Below are 20,553 nucleotides of genomic sequence, written 5' to 3' on the forward strand. Positions count from 1 at the left end.
ACATAATTTAGTCTTACCAGTAGATACCTTCCAGGAGTCCGACATGACAGCACCCCATTTGTCCCCCCTTACTGTAGATATGTATATATTGTTTACTTGGGAATTGGTTTCTTACATGTAGTCTGTTATTTGACAGATGTCATGATTTAGAACAGTGGCATTGGAGGGGAGGGAGGGGCTTTTAACCTGTCTGTGCTTCCTGTCCCTTTTTAGGCCTGGTTCACACTTGAGCGTATTTGATAAGCGCGTTTTAGTCGGACGTTTTAGGGGCGTATTACAGTGCGTTTTTGGAAATAGGGAAACGCGAGCAGTTCTTGCGATTGACCACAGAGGCGTCCAATGAAAAATAGCCATGTCTACAATGAGGTGTCCAATTAAAGAGACTTCCTGCGGAGCACCATCACCCTTTCCTGTGTTTATGTACAGAGGAGAGTGTGTTGGTTGCAGTCTGTCAAACCATGGATCTCTGCAAACGATGACGAACTGCAGCAATAGTTGCAGCAGCGTATATAATGCGTTTGAGGAGAAAGACTGAGCAGGTGACGGTTCTGGGTCCATCCTGTGATTGCGAACCGACAGCAAAGAGGACAGTTTGGGCCATGTACGATAACCTACGTGCACACAAGGTTTTGCTGCGTTCCCTTTGAAGTGTATGGGTGCGAACGTGTGACAATACACCACAAGGAAGCTCCTGTACTTCTTTGGGCGTAGGGCGTTTTACAGCGTGTTCGTGAGAATCATGCCCTTAAGAACGCGCTGTAAAACGCTCAGGTGTGAACCAGGCCTTAGAGATATAAAGGACATCCTTCATGTGTGCTGTCATGTCGGACTCCTGGAAAGGTATTTTCCGGTAAGACAAAATTAGGTTATCTAAACTTAAAAAAAAAAAAAAAAACACATAAAAGGTCCTTTTTAACTTTGTAGACTTAAAAGAATTTTCCGAGATTTTGATACTGATGACCTATTCTCATGATAGGCCATCAGTATCTGACTGGTGGGGGTCCAAAACCCGGGACACCTGCTGATCAGCTGTTTCAGAAGGCAGCAGCACTCCTGTGAGCTCCGCGGCTTTTCCCAAGTCTTTCGTCGTTCACGTAGCCCCAAAGAAGTGAGTGGGGTGGAGCACAATACCAAGGACAGCCACTATACACACTGTGCTTGGTGATCATGGCGAAGGTTGCGGTCCTCACAGGAGCTCCGGTGCCTTCTCAAACAGCTGATCGGTGGGGTTGTCCCAGGTGTCAGAACACCACCAATTATATACTGATGACCTATCCAGAGGAAAACCCCTTTAAAACTATGTGCTCTCCACACTCGCATTTCCGGAGCGCGCTTCCGGTCCGCAGCTCGCAAGAAAATGGAGCATGTCCGATTCTTGTCCGCAGACAAGAATAGGCATTTCTATGGGGGTGCCGGCTGGGTGTATTGCGGATCCGCAATACACTACGGACGTGTGAATGAACCCTAAGGCTACTTTCGCACTGGCGTTTTGAATTCCATTTGTGAGATCCGTTTCAGGGATCTCACAAACGGTTCAAAACGGATCAGTTCAGCCCTAATGCATTCTGAATGGATAAGGATCCGTTCAGAATCCATCATTTTGGCTCCGTTCCGCCTCCATTCCACTCTGGAGCGAACACCAAAACGCAGCTTGCAGCGTTTTGGTGTCCGCCTGGCGATGCGGAGCCAAACGGATCCGTCCTGACTTACAATGTAAGTCAATGGAGGTGGATCCGTTTTCAAAGACACAATAATGGTGCAATTGAAAACGGAACCGCCCCCCCCATTGACTTTCAAAGTATGTCAGGACGGATCTGTTTGCATTATGAAGAACAAACGGATCCGTTCTGAACGGATACAATCGTTTGCAATATAGGTGCGGATCCATCTGTGCAGATACCAGACGGATCCACACCTAACGCAGGTGTGAAAGTAGCCTTACTTGTATATCAGTTGATGTTTGGGCACGACATTGTGGTCTTATGTCCACAAGTAGCCATAGCCTAAAGGGGTTTTACGATTTTTTTAAGTTGCAAATCTACCTTTTTCTCTTGATTTATCCTTGATGTTCTTACACCTTGACTGGAGTCCCCTGTTTGCTTCCTAGACAAAATGAGTCATTATACCGAATTAAAGATATTTGGGAATATATTTATAATGAAGAAATAATTAAGTATTTTCGTTTTCTTAATTCCCGGAGAACCCCTTTAAGGGGGGATGGCATCGGTGGAGGTCAGTGACTCTTGCTACTTCCGGAATTAAAGGGGTGGTTCTGCATTGTTGCTGTGACTTGTTGCATTGTTACTTCTGCTTTAATAATTCTTTACAGGATAGATGTAAACTATTGATGATAACTTCTGTTAATCATGATGTTCTTTTTCTCTGCAGGAGAGTGAGGACGGTATAGAAGGAGATGGTGAGTGTCTGTCACAAGTTGCCAGTATAACCTGTTTTCATAATAGCACTATATATGCTTAAAGGGGTTGGCCCACAAATATTGATCACCACAGGATAGGAGATAAATAAATGAACGCAGGAATCTCCCCTGATCATGACTGAATAAAGCGGTAGTGTGCATGCACTGCTCCATTTACTCCAGGACTGTTAAGCGCACCACATGGCTCAATCTGTCAGTCCCATTGACAGTAAAGGGAGCTAGCATACGTCACACGGGAGACCTGGACCACTAATCTCATGATCAATGGTGTTCGTGGGCCAACCCTTTTAAATTGCTTGTCTGCTGATCCTGTACTCCTGCGCAGATTGGGGATTCGTTTTAGCCCCTTATTCTCTGTAATGGGTTCACAGAGGTGGGATCACCCCTAACCTTTGTGACCTGTTTCATTGAACTTATAAAAGAGGTTGTCGGGTTTGCTTTAGCTTTAATTTTGGCTTAGTTTTTTTGCTCCACTTTTCTCTTTGGCTCACTGCGGGGCTCATGAATCCGCCAGTGACTGCATGACTGAACAAGAGTTCATTTATCTCATGTGATTGCCTCTTTGTGTAGTAGAGCTTGGCATTTCTCCCAGCAAGCCCTGCAGCTGCATTTCGGTTTAGTCTCAACCCGCCATTAGCAACAAGGATTGGGACAAGCTAAACCCCATAGTGACTTTAAATGTGCTCTGGTGTTTGTCGTCGTTACCTATACATACTTATAGAAGTGTCTCCTTGTCTTACAGCTGTGCTGACGGACTACGAGAGTGCTGAGGAGTCAGAAGTGAGTATCTGCGGTGTCTGCGTGCTATGGGAGGGGATGCAAACACACCAGTTTACAATTAAAGGGAATGTCCACTGAAAGGGTTATTCTTTATCTTCCACTTATTTAGAACTGCATTCACAGTTCTATTTTTTTTTTTATATAAACAATTGCTTTACACTGGGGGACAGACTGCGCATGCATTCGTTTCCCTGTCCATCCCCAGTGTAAGTGAATGGAGGGCCGCAGATGGATGGGACCCTCTATGAGTAGCCATTTTCAGAGCGCAGCGCCCAGGAGCAGGTGAGCAGACCTGCATGTTAACATGAATTATTTATATTAAAGGGAACCTGTCACCACAAAATGCAGTGCAATCTGCAGGCAGCATGTTATAGAGCAGGAGGAGCTGAGCATCTTGATATATAGTTTTATGGGGAAATATTCAGTATAACCTTGTATTTTGTTCATTTAAAGGGAACCTGTCACCTCAAAAATGCATCTACACCCGCCAGCAGTACCTCATAGTAGCCCGCAGCCTGATAATAATCTTATGTTTCATCCTGTTGACCGATGCTGCATAAGCTCAAAAAACGCAGTTTTATTCTTCATCAGCGCTATAGTGCCGGTCAGCTTGAAGTCAAGGGGGCAACGACCTCCTCGCTTCAAGTCAAGGTAACCACTGCCCCTGACCGTCCCCTCTTGCCTGAGAGTGACATCCTGCAGTTCTGGTGCGATTGCCAAAGTCTTGTACATGCGCGGTGCGCTCTGTGCTCATGCACGATCCCATCTCCTGCTGCCGCTGTTAGCTGGGTTTCAGTGGTGCACCGCGCATGCGCAAAACGTTTGCAATCGCAGCCGAACTGCAGGCTGTCGCTCTCAGGCAAGAGGGGACGGTCAGGGGCAGTGGTTACCTTGACTTGAAGCAAGGAGGTCCCTGCCCCCTTGACTTTAAGCTGGCCAGCACTATAGCGCTGATGGAGAATAAAACAGCGTTTTTTGAGCTTATGCAGCATCAGTCAACAGGATGAAACATAAGATTATTATCAGGCTGCAGGCTACTATGAGGTACTGCTGGCGGGTGTAGATGCATTTTTGAGGTAACAGGTTCACTTTAAATTCCTACTTATTCTGGGCTTTGATGTCCGGGAGGCGGTCCTATCAGTGATTGACAGCTGTCTCTGTATACACAGTCATTGAGGGAAGGCCGTCAATCACTGAAAGAACCATCTCCTTGACTGCAAAGCCCAGAATGAGCAGGAATTTAAATGAATAAAATACAAGTTATACTTAATATTTCCCCATAAAACTATATATGAACCTGTTCAGCTCCTGCTGTTGGAAGATTACACTACCTTTTCATGCTGACAGGTTCCCTTTAAATCATGAGACTTTGGCACCAGCTGAATAATGCCCATTACTAGCTGCACAACTGTGCTGTTCCCAGTAATATATAGTGGCCAACCTCTTAAATAAAACATGACTGACGTCTTAGCTGATCTTTTATAGAGCAGAAGAGCCGTTATTTCCAGATGTGCCATAAATGCCTGATAGGTGAGCGTCCCACCTCCGGAATCCTCACCTATCAGTATAACAGGGGTCTTATGATTCCGTCCCACTTTCCACCAATTTATATTGGCTGCTTCCCTATCACAATCACTGAAGAGTTGGCCCTCTCCAACCACAAGAAGGGCCTGCTATTTCTGTGCTTCCTTTCATGTCACACTGTTTGATCCAGCAGGATAGGGCTTTCACACTGACAGTCTAGTCAAGGGATGGCCAACCTGAGGCTCTCCAGCTGTTGCAAAACTACAACTCCGATCATGCCCGGACAGTCTACAGCTATCAGCATACAGCAGGCTGGGAGTTGTAGTTTTACAACAGCTGGAGAGCCGCAGGTTGGCCGCGCCTGGTCTAGTCCTTCACTCTACCAGGGAATGGGAAGCAAATATCTGTCACGTAAAAAGCCCTGAGCTTTTTGTTCCCCAATGCAGTAATGACGTCACAGAGGTCCCGGTGGAAGCCTCCTGGAGGCATGCAGAGAAGAAGTGATCTGTGTCCTTTCTGCATGTCACTGGTAACTGTCGTGTAACAGGGTGTGCTCTGCATGAAATGCACACATAGTGGAGGCCACCTGTGCTCCCATAGTTGGCCCCCCTGAAACAGACACTTGCTGATGAGATATTCATGACCTATCCAGAGGATAGGAAACCGGTATTAAAATCCTGAAAACCCTTTTAAGAAATGTTATGTTAATTAGGAAAATTGACAAGTATTAAAAACTTGTACAGAAAGTATTAATATAGAGACCGGCACTCTAAATCTGAGGTCACACAGAGGGTTAAATATGTAACTAATTTAATATCAATAATAAAGGTATATAAACACCCATGAATCAAATGCAATCCAATAAAATAAAATGAGATGGAATGAAATAAAAAAGGATAACTCCCCTGTAATATTTAGGTATTAGTTCTGTGACATTTACACTGCAATCGCCTAGTAGGGAGAAAATAACCATTTAAAACACTATGAAGAGTATAGAAAAGGAGCACAATATTTGTGTTATTTAGCTGCCAATGTAGATGCGCTATTAGTCTACATCAAATCTGTCTCTGTATAGTCACCATGTGGTATTGGTAGTATAGCCATCAGTTCAATATAGAACACTGCAGGATGGGTTCTTAATGTTACTTGTGGAGCAGATATAATATTACCACAGGGTGGCAGCACAGACCAGAACTGGGCACGTAGCGAGTCCTGTATCTCGACTCGCTTGGAATATCTTCAAAAAGTGTACACATATAGCCACAAGAGTGTGATGGTAAGTTCCATCAATTATCTCCGTATGTTCAACATGCTTAATCCCGGTCAATGGTAAAATATCGCTGCTCTGATCAATGCACTAATCGGATATCCCCACTTCTACCGACCAACGGGGACGGTCAGAAATAATCTCTGCATGTATTTTTCAATACTTCCACTGCTAAGTCCATTTGGCAGATAGAATAATAGCAGGCCTGTGCTCACCGATGTTTAACAGTGGCGTCCCACTATACACGGGTGTGCTGGCCACTTATCTGTCCCGGCGTCCGCCTGGAGCTCTCGCTGTTGGTGAAGGCTGGATGCTTTGCCTGCAATTAGCGTCTTGCGTGTGTGTCGGCTCCATGTATTTTGCTTCGCGGACAGATCGTTACTTGGTAAGATTAATGAAAGCGCTTCCCCTTTCAATGCCCAATATATTCTTTCTGAGTGGGGTTATATGGGTGCTGTATCCTCTCTTTTACACCAGACGCGTTTTGAAGTCAATTTCCGACTTCTTCCTCAGTGGTCACCCGTTACCCCCCTGTTGCAGTCCTTTAATACCCTCACCGGGTTGAATAGAAAAAGTGAAATGGATCCCACATTCCGATATTTCATGACACCATAGAATTATTGTTGTGGTACCGTTGCGTTATAGTTGTTCACATTTTTTTCATTAACGGAAATATAAATATAATGGGTGTTCCATTCCCATATACATTTATTTCTCAATAACATGAAGATATGTGAAAATATATCATTCATTCAAAAGGGGTTCGAATATTGTGATAGAGTTCCCAGTGTGATAGAAATTTTTTTTTTTTTTTTTTTTTCTGTACCCCCTATTCCAAATAATTAGATATCACTTCTCGTGTCAGTTATAATGGAATAGGATTCTCACTGGAATAGAGTAGAATAAAACGAGATAATCCATTCCTAGATTTACGCTATATGAAAAATACAGAAGATATATAATAAATTACAGAATATATATAATAAAAATATGACAAAAAGCATGTATTAAAAAAAAAAATGTATATGGAGAAACATGTAAAGAAAAATACAAAGAAGAATACACCAGATTATCATACTCATTGGTTCCAAGGCATCTTTGTAAACATACATTATCGATATCAGAAATATTCCCGGAAAAAAAGAGGGAGTGTATATCTGGAGTATGTAATATTTCTTGATTTATTCACTTCTTTCTTAGTAGGGTATTTGGAATACTGTATAATAGTAATCATAGTCATAATATTGATAGAAGTATGGGGATGGGGGCCTTGCACCAATGGGGGGATCGGGTGCTGATAAAGCAGCCTGACACCCGATTCTCCGTTGCTATCAAGGCAGCCGCCCTGTGTTTACAGGAAAGCAAAAAGTTCCAGTTCAGCATTCTGGCCTTCCGGTAAAAGTATTAAACTCAAATATGTATTTTGACTCTAAATGGGACATTCTCATGATGCGATTGCCTCCTCTCCAGTGTGTATCAACTTTTTCAATTGCTGTAAAGATTAGGCCTTTTTGGGTCTCGGTTATGATGTGTTTCGAAAGTGAGTGAGTGTTTTTCATAGCTTTTTTTTATTCTCCTAAAGTTCTTTGTCCTGCCCACAAAGAACTTTGTCCTGCCCACAGGACATTCTATGACGTAAATGACATTTGCACTAGTGCACGTAAGAGTGTTTTATTTCATGTTTGTAGGACTTATTTGTCGAACAGATCCTTTCGGTCTTTCTGGGAAAGGAGGTTGTCTTGCAGTTACTGCATTTATCACACCTGTAAAGTCCGTTTAACTTTAACCAACCGTTCATAGAGTTTGTTTGTTTTCTATATGGTTTGATGGAGGAGCAATTTTTATACCCAAATTTGGGGCCTTCATGTATACTATGTGGGGCTCAAGGGAAAATGTATGGGTTTAATAACTTGTACTTTAGAAAGCGATGCCAGTGTCGTGTTTTTTTTTTTTTTTTTTTTTTTTTTTTTTTTTTTTTTTTTTTTTTTTTTTGTGCTGGTCATTGAATGGTAAGATTATGCAGATACGATCTGACTTTTTTTTTTTTTTTTTTTATATTTGTCTTTAGTTTTGACAACTTTCAAAGAAAGTTTGTCTAAGGTCCTTGTCTTTACTAGGGAGGCTTCTATGTTCTCTATAGGGTAGTTCTTTGTAACTAATCGTTATTTCATTTGTTCAGCTTCATGTTCGAATTGTCCATTTTCCATACCATTACGCTTTATACGTTGGAACTGACCTGCTGGAGTGTTAAGGAGCCATGTTGGTAAGTGACAACTGGAGGCATGCAGAGAAGAAGTGATCTGTGTCCTTTCTGCATGTCACTGGTAACTGTCGTGTAACGGGGTGTGATCTGCATGGAATGCACACATAGTGGAGGCAACCTGTGCTCCCATAGTTGGCCACTCTGAAACGGACAGATCAGATATTAATGACCTAGCCAGAGGATAGGAAATCGGTATTAAAATCCTGGAAACCCTTTTAAGAAATGTTATGTTATTAGGAAAATTGACAAGTATAAAAAAAACTGGTACTATGGCATCGGTATATTGATGATATTGTCTTCATTTGGAAGAAAGGTGATGTAGAACTCGAATCATTTCTGGAGGAAATCAATAAGAATTCTGTAAATTTACGTTTCACTTCTACTGTAAATAAATTCCAGATAGAATTTCTGGACATACTGATCAATGAAGTGGACAACAAATTAATATGCAGCACTTTTCAAAAACCTACAGCAAGAAAGTTATATCCTTTTTTTTTTTTTCCAGTTGTCACTTGCCAACATGGCTCCTTAACACTCCAGCAGGTCAGTTCCGACGTATAAAGCGTAGTTGTACGGAAAATGGACAATTCGAACGTGCAGCTGAACAAATGAAACAACGAATCATTACAAAGAACTACCCTATAGAGAATATAGAAGCCTCCCTAGTGAAGACAAGGACCTTAGACAAACTTTCTTTGACACAGAAAAACGTCAAAACTAAGACAAATATAAAAAAAAAAAAGGAAGGTCGTATCTGCATAATCTTACCATTCGATGTCCAGCACAAAAAAAATAAAAAGATGACACTGGCATCACATTCTAAAGTACACGTTATTAAATCCATACATTTTCCCTTGAGCCCCACATAGTATACACGAAGGCCCCAAATTTGGGTATAAAAATTGCTCCTCCATCAAACCATATAGAAAACAAACAAACTCTATGAACGGTTGGTGAAAGTTAAACGGACTTTACAGGTGCGATAAATGCAGTAACTGCAAGACAACCTCCTTTCCCAGAAAGACCGAAAGGATCTGTTCGACAAATAATTCCTACAAACACGAAATAAAACATTCTCTTACGTGCACTAGTGCAAATGTCATTTACGTCATAGAATGTCCTGTAAAAGACCATATGTGGGCAGGACAAAGGACTTTAAAAAGGAGAATAAAAAAGGCTATGAAAAACACTCACTTTCGAAACACTTTAAAACACATCCTAACCGAGACCCAAAAGCCCTATCTTTACAGCAATTGAAAAAGTTGATATACACTGGAGAGGAGGCAATCGCAACATGAGAATGTCCCGTAAAAGACGATATGTGGGCAGGACAAAAAACTTTAGGAGAATAAAAAAAGCTATGAAAAACACTCACTCACTCTCGAAACACATCATAACCGAGACCCAAAAGGCCTAATCTTTACAGCAATTGAAAAAGTTGATACACACTAGAGAGGAGGCAATCGCATCATGAGAATGTTCCGTTTAGAGTCAAAATACATATTTGAGTTTAATACTTTTACCGGAAGGCCAGAATGCTGAACTGGAACTTTTTGCTTTCCTGTAAACACGGGCGGCTGCCTTAAAACCGACGGGGAATCGGGTGTTGGGCTGCTTTATCAGCACCCGATCCCCCCCCCCCCCCCCCCTTGGTGCAAGGCCTCCGTCCCCATACTTCTAGCAGTATTATGACTATGATTACTATTATACAGTATTCTAAATACCCTACTAAGAAAGAAGTGATATAAATCAAGAAATATTACATTCTCCAGATATACACTTTTTTTTTTTTTTTTTTTTTTGGGAATATTTCTGATATCGATTATGTATGTTTACAAAGATGCCTTGGAATCAATGAGTATGATAATCTGGTGTTTTCTTCTTTGTATTTTTCTTATGTTTCTCCATATATACATTTTTTTAATACATGCTTTTTGTTATATTTTTATTTTATATCTTCTGTATTTTTCATATAGCGTAAATCTAGGAATGGATTATCTCGTTTTATTCTGCTCTATTCCAGTGAGAATCCTATTCCATTATAACTGACACGAGAAGTGATATCTAATTATTTGGAATAGGGGGTACAGAAAAAAAATAAAACTTTTTCTATCACACTGGGAACTCTATCACAATATTCAAACCCCTTTTGAATGAATGATATATTTTCACATATCTCCATGTTATTGAGAAATAAATGTATATGGGAATGGAACCCCCCATTATATTTATATTTCCGTTAATGAAAAAAAATGTGAACAACTATAACGCAACGGTACCGCAACAATAATTCTATGGTGTCATGAAATATCGGAATGTGGGATCCATTTCACTTTTTCTATTCAACCCGGTGAGGGTATTAAAGGACTGCAACAGGGGGGTAACGGGTGACCACTGAGGAAGAAGTCGGAAATTGACTTCAAAACGCGTCTGATGTAAAAGAGAGTATACAGCACCCATATACCCCAGCCGACACACACACGCGAGACGCTAATTGCAGGCAAAGCATCCAGCCTTCACCAACAGCGAGAGCTCCGGGCGGACGCTGGGACAGGTAAGTGGCCAGCACACCCGTGTATAGTGGGACGCCACTGTTAAACATCGGTGAGCACAGGCCTGCTATTATTCTATCTGCCAAATGGACTTAGCAGTGGAAGTATTGAAAAATACATGCAGAGATTATTTCTGACCGTCCCCGTTGGTCGGTAGAAGTGGGGATACCTGATTAGTGCATTGATCAGAGCAGCGATATTTTACCATTGACCGGGATTAAGCATGTTGAACATACGGAGATAATTGATGGAACTTGCCATCACACTCTTGTGGCTATATGTGTACACTTTTTGAAGATATTCCGAGCGAGTCGAGATACAGGACTCGCTACGTGCCCAGTTCTGGTCTGTGCTGCCACCCTGTGGTAATATTATATCTGCTCCACAAGTAACATTAAGAACCCATCCTGCAGTGTTCTATATTGAACTGATGGCTATACTACCAATACCACATGGTGACTATACAGAGACAGATTTGATGTAGACTAATAGCGCATCTACATTGGCAGCTAAATAACACAAATATTGTGCTCCTTTTCTATACTCTTCATATTGTTTTAAATGGTTATTTTCTCCCTACTAGGCGATTGCAGTGTAAATGTCACAGACCTAATACCTAAATATTACAGTGGAGTTATCCTTTTTTTATTTCATTCTATCTCATTTTATTGGATTGATTTGATTTATGGGTGTTTATATGCCTTTATTATTGATATTAAATTAGTTACATATTTAACCCTCTGCGTGACCTCCGATTTAGAGTGCCGGACTCTATATTAATACTTTCTGTAATTTTTTTCTGAGTGGATGGATCAGATGCGACTTAGAGCACCTTACTCCAGTCACTAAACAGGTGAGCAACTATGCAATTTTTGCCAAGTATAAAAAAAACTTGTATCTCTTTTTACCAAGGAGGAAGAGGAGGCTCGCTTCAGTGAGGATGATGCCCTTAAAACCACTTTGAAATCGGAAAATAATGCCTCTGAGACACCTGCCCAAAAAGAAGAAAAGCCCAAGTCAAAGGGAGCAGTTACAGGGGAGCGGCAGAGTGGGGATGGACAGGTAAAAAATAGTATATTTCAATTATTAGAATTTTTTATATATTTTTTTTTTATTTTAAACCATGATATTTCCATACAGAATAAAACATCCAAATTATTATTTTTATTTCTTAAAGGGGTATTGCCATCCCAATGATCACGGTTAAATCTGTTAATGATTTGACAGTGATCATTTTTGTAAATACATTTAATTACCCAATTCGAACCCTTTTTGAGAAAATACGGTAAGTCCCCTCTTACCTGATCGTTGTCTTTCGTCTCCCCTGGTTACGGCCACCTCTCCTGTCGAATCTCGCCGGGCCGTGCTTGCGCAGAAGGCTGAAGATTTTCTCCCGGCCGGGCCGCGCATTGTCATTAACGCGCACGCCGCCGCACACGCGCCGTGATTACTTCTTCCTGGCCAATATAGTACAGAGCCGCGAACGCATGTCGGCTCTGTACTATACAGGCCAGGAATAAGTCGCCATGGCACATGCGCGGCGGCATGCGCGCTCAGGACATTGCTCGGCCAGGAGAAAATCTTCAGTCTTCTGCGCAAGTGCGACCCAGCTGGGAGAAGAATCCAGGAAGTGAACGTCGCGCTCAAGGAAGGCAAGTATGAAAAAGGAAGATGGGAATACCCCTTTAAACCTTACACCCCCCCCCCCCCCAATTAACTCCCACCTCTTTTTACGATGAGTCTCCCATCTCTATATAGAGATTTAAGCATGTATTTATACTTGGAGTATTAGATGAAAACCAAGCCTGTGCAATCAAGAGCCTTGCCAAAAACATTATTTTAACCAAAATAATCCTTCTATATTTATGGCACCCAACCTTGGAAAGATCACTCAAAATCCAACACTTGACCGCAAATGGAATCACCACTTTCAGTTTTTGGGTAATATAGTTATGAATTGCCCCCCCAATATTCTTTTAGTTCTGGACAAGTCCAAAACATATGTAAATAATCTGCATCAGGAGTCTCACACCGTGGGCAGTTATAGGTGCTTCTCAAACCTTTTTTGTTAAGCCATAAAGGTGTAACATAAATTCTGTGTAAAATATTAAATTGAACCAATATATGATTAAAATTATGAGAAACTAAGCCCTTTTTCACACGGGCGTCCCGGATTTGCTCCGGATGCGTCGCATGTGCACTGCTGGAAAACCGCGCGAGTAGGCACGCAATTGCAGTCAGTTTTGACTGCGATTTGCGTTCCGATGTTCAGTTTTTTTTCCACGTGAGTGCAATGCGTTTTGCATGCGCATGAGAAAAAACTGAATGTGGTACCCAGACCAGGACTTCTTCACTGAAGTTTGGGTTAGGTGTCCAATTCATTTTATTATTTTCCCTTATAACATGGTTATAAGGGAAAATTATAGCACTCTTAATGCAGAATGCTTACTAAAACGTGGATTGAGGGGTTAAAAAAAATAAATAAAATTAACTCACCTTATCTATTTGATCACGCAGCTGGCATCGTCTTCTTTCTTTCAGGACCTGCAAAAGGACCTTTGACGTAATCGTGCTCACCACATGGTCTTCTATCTTCATTCAGCAGGACCTGCGATTACGTCATCAAAGGTCCTTTTTCAGGTCTTGAAAGAAGAAGCAAGAAGACCATGCCGGCTGCGCGATCAATTGGATAAGGTGAGTTTGTTTTTTAACCCCTCAAGCCACATTTTAGTAAGCATTCTGTATTAAGAATGCTATTATTTTCCCTTATAACCATGTTATAAGGGAAAATAATACAGTGAATACACTTTACTGGGGTCCGGGGTTGCTTCCATCCCTATTATCTCCTAGCAACTATGCGTGAAAATCGCACCGCATCCGCACTTGTGATTTTCACGCAGAGCCATTCATTTCTATGGGGCCTGCGTTACATTAAAAAATATATACGCAGAATATATAACATGCAGCGATTTTCACGAAACGCACAAGTGATGCGTGAAAATCACTGCTCATCTGCACAGCCCTATTGAAGTGAATGGGTCCGGATTCAGTGCGGGTGCAATGCGTTCACCTCGCACATTGCACCCTCACAGAATTCCCGCCCGTGTGAAAGGGGCCTAAATCCCACATTCACCAGTATATTTTCCCAATCATCTGATTGAATCATTGCGCAATCCCTTCTCCAAGCATTTTGCCCAGGGGAATATATATTCATAAATGGTGCTTTAAGTAAATATTTATAACATTGAGAAATTTCAAATCATGCAAAAATATGGAAGTGCCTATATCAAAAAGCGATTTTTCTTTTATACTACAAAGTGCTGAAGGTAACTGAAAATGCCTAAACCAAGATAAATTAGATATATTTTCTCTTTTTGCTAACTCAAAAAATATGCCTATTCCCAAACACCCGTGTAAGATAATAAAGATTATTCTTTTGCCAATACTGATCCCCAACCAATTCACTAAGGCCTGTAGATAATTATGCCAAAGGGGCGTACAACAGGGGGATCCCTTTATTCCCAACCAATCTCTAATGGTACCACAGGACTTAATAAGTAGCTTCACAGCAACTCTGTAGTCCTGTTGGAGATTGATCAATTGACCAGATTCCAATAAAGTAAAGATGTTATCATGTGAAGAAATATTAACTAAGGTTCTATAAAGTGGACTTTTCTCCCATTTATAACACTGCCATAACTGTGATGCTATAAAATAACCCTTGAAACAGGGAAGATTTAAGCCGCTCCATCGGCTTATAGAAGTACTCCAATTTAAGCCTTACTCTCTTTCTCCCCCAAAGTAGGTAATTGATGACTCTCCCAATCAGTTTAAAAAACTTCAATCCATACTGGGGAGTTCTTAAGGATATACAAAAATTGGGGAAAAATCACTATCTATCGGCTTTTAGGGTCCATTCACACGTCCGCAATTTGGTTCCGCATTTTGCGGAACGGAATTGCAGACCCATTCATTTCTATGGGGCAGCACGATGTGCTTTCCGGATCCGGAATTGCGGATCCGCACTTCCGGGTCTGCGATTCCGATCCTGAAAAAATAGAACATGTCCTATTCTTGCGGACAAGAAAAGGTATTTACTATGAAATGCCGGCGATGTGCGGTCCACAAAATGCAGAACGCACATCGCCGATGTCCGTGTTTTGTGGATCCACAAAACACACACTGACGTGTGAATGGACCCTAAGATAGCAGGAGTCGCAGCCATATCTTTATTTTAGATCTCAATTTAGTTATCAATAGGATCAAATTAAGCTGTAGGAAGTCTTTATTCTTAGAAGAAATAGTGATTCAACTGCCGGAAGGGAAGGAACTGTGCATGTGCTAACTCGTGCATCGCGAGATTACGGCGCTCTAGCTTTCTGACGTCGGGGGAGCAAGGAGGAGATTCTGAGGATGCGGGGCGGTGCTGGGCTCCTTCACGCTGGACTCCCATCTCACCTACAGGACACATCTCAAGTTAATTTGCATATGTATCTAGCAACCCATGTCCTCAGCTCTATACACAAAATCCTGGTAAAAGGTTCCCTTTAAGTTTTACACAATAACAGCATTTTTTAAACCCCAAAAATATTTTTTATTTTTTTTGGTGCTGTAAGGTGACAAAAAATTGCTTTTTTGTGGCACTGTTTCTAGATATTTTTTTTTTTATTGCGTTCACCTGAGGGGTTGGGTCATGTGATATTTTTATAGAGCTGGTTGTTACAGACGCGCGATACCTAATATATTTCACTTTAACACAATAATAGCATATTTGAAACAAAAAATGTTTTAATATCTCCATGCTCAGAGAGCTATAGTTTTATTTTTTTAAACCATTTTTTTTCTTATGTAGGGGCTCATTGTTTTCAGAATGAGGTGACTGTTTTATTGGTGCCATTTTGTGGGACATACACCTTTTTGATCACTTGGTGTTGCACTTTTTGTGCTGTAAGGTGACAAAAATTGCTTTTTTTGACAGTTTTTATTTCTTATGGTGTTTATCGTATATATCATGTGATATATTTATAGAGCCGGCCGTCACGGACCAAATATGTTTATTTTATTCATTTTTTTCCTATTTGTTTTATTTTTTATTACTTAATTGGGGAATTTTTAAATTTTTTTTTTACTTTTTTTTTTTTCATGTGAAACCTTTTTTTGTATTATTTATTTTACACTTTGTGTCCCCCATAAGGTCATACAAGATCTCTGGGAGACATTTGACTTAATTTTTTTTTTTTCCCCCCCACTATTGATTTCTCCTGTAACTGGGGCTGACTTAGTAGCCTCAGTTACAGGGGAAATACACCCCCCTGGGAGGCTGTACAGCACTATACTGTGCTGTACAGCCTCAGTGCAGGGCTGATTGAGGTCTGTGAAAGACCCGACAGCTCCTGCACTCTCCCGGCCCAGGCGGTCACGTGACTGCCGGGCCGGGACAGGAAGCGCATAGTGCTTCCTGATCTGTATACACAGTGCTCGCTGAGCACTGTGTATGCAGCGATCTAGACCTGGGAACTGTCCTTGCCTTCTCTCTGGGTTGCCCTGCTGTCACTGACAGCGGGCAACCCGCTCTGCAGCTGCACGATTACCATGCAGCTGCGATCTCTGAATGGATGTTCCATAACGTCCATTCAGAGTTAAACATCCGCCCATAGGACGTTTATTTCCTATGGGCGGATGTGAAGTGGTTAAGTTAGAAATATTACTAATAAACACCCCACTCATACAGGCCTTAAATGCATCCCATACCAGATGGATCCTTGCTGAATTAGAATTACTATCCCAAAATAATTCTATCTCCTGTTTAATCAAATCATGGTTGTCCATTACACATATCCAATGAGGATTTAATCTAAATGGGGGCCTAACCCTATCTTTATCATCCACCATACATAGTTCAATGGAAAGCGGTAGGTGATCGGAAAGGGACCTAGCCTCGTATTTCATACTTTTATATGTTCTGAATAGTATTTGTCAGGGCTGTCTATCCTAGACATCGACTTCCCAGATCTACTAACACAGGAGTATGCTAGTTTCCCCTTCCCTAAATATCCCCATATATCCACAAAACCAGATTCCTGACAAAAAGGGACAAGGGGGACCCTTGACTCGGGATATACATAGTTCTCTCCATAAAAACCCTATCCTTTTTCTGGCTTAATGACACAATTAGTCCCCATTCACTACAAAAAGGCATTCAGGCCATTGATCCATAAAAGTTACCGGTAATAGACAATTAAGTACATAATGAGAGAAAGTGGGAGGGATATAAATAAACGCCAAAATACATAGGATCCCAAATAAGTTTCCAGGAAGAAAGACTAACCTCCCTTGCTTGTCGCAGACAAAATCAATCCCTTTATGAATTAATGCTGTTACTCCTCTTGAATAGCTAGTAAAAGTGGAATGATGAGTCTGGACGGCCCATCCCCCACCAAGGCAAGGAATATCCCCCTCAGAAAAATGTGTCCACTAAGCTGACAATAGCTGGAAGATGTCTCCTAACCTAATCACAAACTGCCTGTCACTTTAATTTATCGTCAAGACCCTGAACATTCCAGGTTAGAATTCTAACCTACATCAATCAAACAGAGAGAAAAATAAATAAATACAAATTTCCCAATTCCTACCCATTCATTCCCCCCCCCCCCTCACCTTGGATACGCATCGCTCCCCACCCCTCCAACTCTTTATCCGCCACCTTCTTAGGACAGATCTCTCAACTAAGACCACCTCTCATAATCCCCCCACCCCCCACAATGAAGAAAGAATATCAGATATTATTCCGATCAAGCCAATCTACCACAAGGTCATGAGTATCAAAAAAGAGAGTCCCAGTATTTGAGATTATTCGCAGTTTAGCCGGATAAACCAATGAGTATTTAATATTCTTTTCGACGTCGGTATAAGAACGTCTCTTTTGAATATCCTTAGAAAAATCAGGAAAAAAGGACAGTCTATTTCCATTATATAGAATAGGGGGGCACTCCCTAGCCCTTCTCAATATCATGTCCCTATCTCGTGAAGCAAGTATCTTCACAAGAAGTATCCGTGGGTACCTTCCAGAAGTTGGTTTACCCACTGGAACCCGGTGAGCCCTTTCCACAAGAAATAAGAGAAAAATGCTCCTTTCCAAACCTCTCCAAAATTAAGTTCTGTATCATATCGCCAGGATTATCTCTTTCCATGCCTTCTGGTAGGCCCACAATTTTCACATTGCATCGCCTTGACCCGTTTTCCAGATCCACCATCTTTTTTCTGAAAGTATTAGCCCCAAATCTCAATATGGGGATTTCCAGGAGTCCCTATTAATATACCATTGGATCGGAATTTTCTCCAATCCGATGGTATATTTTAACTTGAAGCGTCCCCATCACCATGGGAACGAACGCCTCTATGTTAGAATATACCATCGGATTTGAGTTACATTGTGAAAACTCAAATCCGACAGTATATTCTAACACAGAGAGGCGTTCCCATAGTGATGGGGACGCTTCAAGTTAGAATATACTAAGAACTGTGTACATGACTGCCCTCTGCTGCCTGGCAGCACCCGATCTCTTACAGGGGGCTGTGATCCGCACAATTAACCTCTCAGGTGTCGCACCTGAGGGGGGAGGGGGTTAATTGTGCGTATCATAGCCCCCTGTAAGAGATCAGGTGCCCAGTTTTAAATTCATTGGTGGCCAGTGACGGACAGGAAACACGCATCACGGACGCGGATGACAAACGGTGCATTTTCCAAGTTTTTAACTGACCCATTGAAAGGCAATGGGTCCGCAGAAAATCACTGAAAACAGAACAACTGACACGGATGCACACAACGGTCGTGTGCATGAGGCCTTACGCTGTCTCCCGTATTTTAGATACATCATCTATTATCTGAAGCACATCAGTCTGAATTACCCCAAGTTGAGTTGAAATATCCTCTATTAGCTCTTCTTTTTTTTTTTTTTTTTTTTAAAGCGCATTTCATCTTTGGACAAGGCATTTATAGGGAACCTGTAATCAACTTTGTGCTGCCCATACTAACGGCAGAATAAATTGATTTCAGCGGTCTGTCATTTAAAAGTTAAATGTAAGTGGTTGCCGAGAACCAACATTGCAGACACCAATCATTGCAGACTAGGCCTGGAAAAGAGTCCCGGCCACCTGAGGAGTCCTGGTTATTCATAAATTCCTGCTCTCCCTGCCCACCTGCTGATGACTGACAGGCTTCTACCTAGTTTTTTCCCTTTCTGTCTAGGAGAGAACTGCCAGTCATCAGCAGATGGGCGAGGAGAGCAGGAGATTATGGATAACCAGGACTCTTCTCAAGTAGATTTGCCTCTTTTTCAAGGCCTGGGCTGCAATGATTATAATGCTGGTTCTCAGCAACCATTTACTTATAGCTGATGTGTGACACACCGCTGACATCAGCATTTCTGTCACTATTTTATGCTGCCCTCAGTTAGGTCAGCATAAGTTGATGGACATGTTCCATTTAAATCATCTCTCTCCGCCCCCACCTCATAAATATCATGATCCAATACTTCCTCCACTCTAGATCCGCCCTTTTTTTCGACATCCGAATTGTGCGGCCCTTTTTGTCCCTCTCTTGTAGTTACAACCTTTGGGGATTTCAAAAATTGTTAAATTTTGGCCGATTCTGTCAATTTCTGATCAGTTTTTGCAGAACGCCTATTTTGCTTGGGGGCCATTTTTGTTTTCCCTTCCTTTTTCTTTTTTCTTTCCCTTTTCTCTTTTTCCTTTTTACTCTCTTTCCTTTCTTTCTCGCTTTTTTTTATTCTCTTCTCTTCGTTTCATTCTTATATTAATTACTACAGGGGAAGATAGTACTAATCAAGACTTTCCATGATAAAAAAAAAAGGAACCCAAAAAAATAGTTCATCAAAGTAGTTCTTCTAATGTGCAGCCAGTGCCCATCTAGTAGTATAATCTGTAAATAGAGCGGACCTTTGGTGTAACAAGGCAAACACAGGAGGACCGAAAGGTATACACAGGAGACAAAAGGAGGAATGGATCAAACATACAGACCGGAGAGGACGCAGGGCAGCATCTCTTCAAGCCTCAATCCTAAGTCGGCGGGAAGAAAAGGGCATGGAAGCAGAGGGTCAAGGAGCGGAAAGGTAGAGGAAAGCAGGTGGAGACAGGGACCATCCACGAGCGCCAGGTGGAAACAGGTAGTCACGGCGTGGGTCTGTAAAGAAAGCAAGCGGGCCATCTGTAAAGAGAAGCAAGCGGGCACCAGAAGCAGGGACTGTCCACAAACATCAGGTGGAAGCAGGCAATTGCGGCAGAGAAACAGGCAAGGTGTTGAGAAGATCCTAACGTGTCCAAGGATCAGAGGCGGTAATACCCATAGATAAGTCAGGGTAGAGCATAGTTTGCACGGCTGGAGAAGGGAGGCGCAACGTAGCGTGACTACGTCATAACAGTGTACACAACCTCAGCACATATTTCCATATTTATGTCCAAAATATTTTCTGTCTAATATTGATCCCCCTGACTGATTTCTTATTATATAATATTATTTGTCTATATCCTGTTCCTAGGAGAGCACAGAGCCAGAGGAGAATAAGACCACCACAAAGTCTCAGAAACAGCTGGATGATGATGAAGACAGGAAGAATCCAGCCTATATTCCTCGTAAGGGGCTCTTCTTTGAACATGACTTGCGTGGACACACAAATGATGAGGAAGTCAGGTGAGCGCACATAGATAAGAT

At 41.8% G+C, this 20,553-nt stretch overlaps 1 protein-coding gene across 2 annotated transcripts in view; it reads left to right on the plus strand.

Annotated features, from left to right (window-relative positions):
* The window catches only part of CASC3 (CASC3 exon junction complex subunit), a 37,650-nt gene that overhangs the window by 7,328 nt on the left and 9,769 nt on the right, over positions 1 to 20,553 (plus strand). For both annotated transcript variants that reach the window (XM_044297223.1, XM_044297224.1), the window contains exons 2-5: positions 2,389 to 2,416; positions 3,180 to 3,217; positions 11,736 to 11,885; positions 20,381 to 20,532. In XM_044297223.1, coding sequence (XP_044153158.1) covers positions 2,389 to 2,416; positions 3,180 to 3,217; positions 11,736 to 11,885; positions 20,381 to 20,532 — 368 coding nt within the window. The remainder of the gene's footprint in view (positions 1 to 2,388; positions 2,417 to 3,179; positions 3,218 to 11,735; positions 11,886 to 20,380; positions 20,533 to 20,553) is intronic.

Source organism: Bufo gargarizans, chromosome 6 (genome assembly GCF_014858855.1).
Source record: "Bufo gargarizans isolate SCDJY-AF-19 chromosome 6, ASM1485885v1, whole genome shotgun sequence".
NCBI classification, from domain to species: Eukaryota; Metazoa; Chordata; class Amphibia; order Anura; family Bufonidae; genus Bufo; species Bufo gargarizans.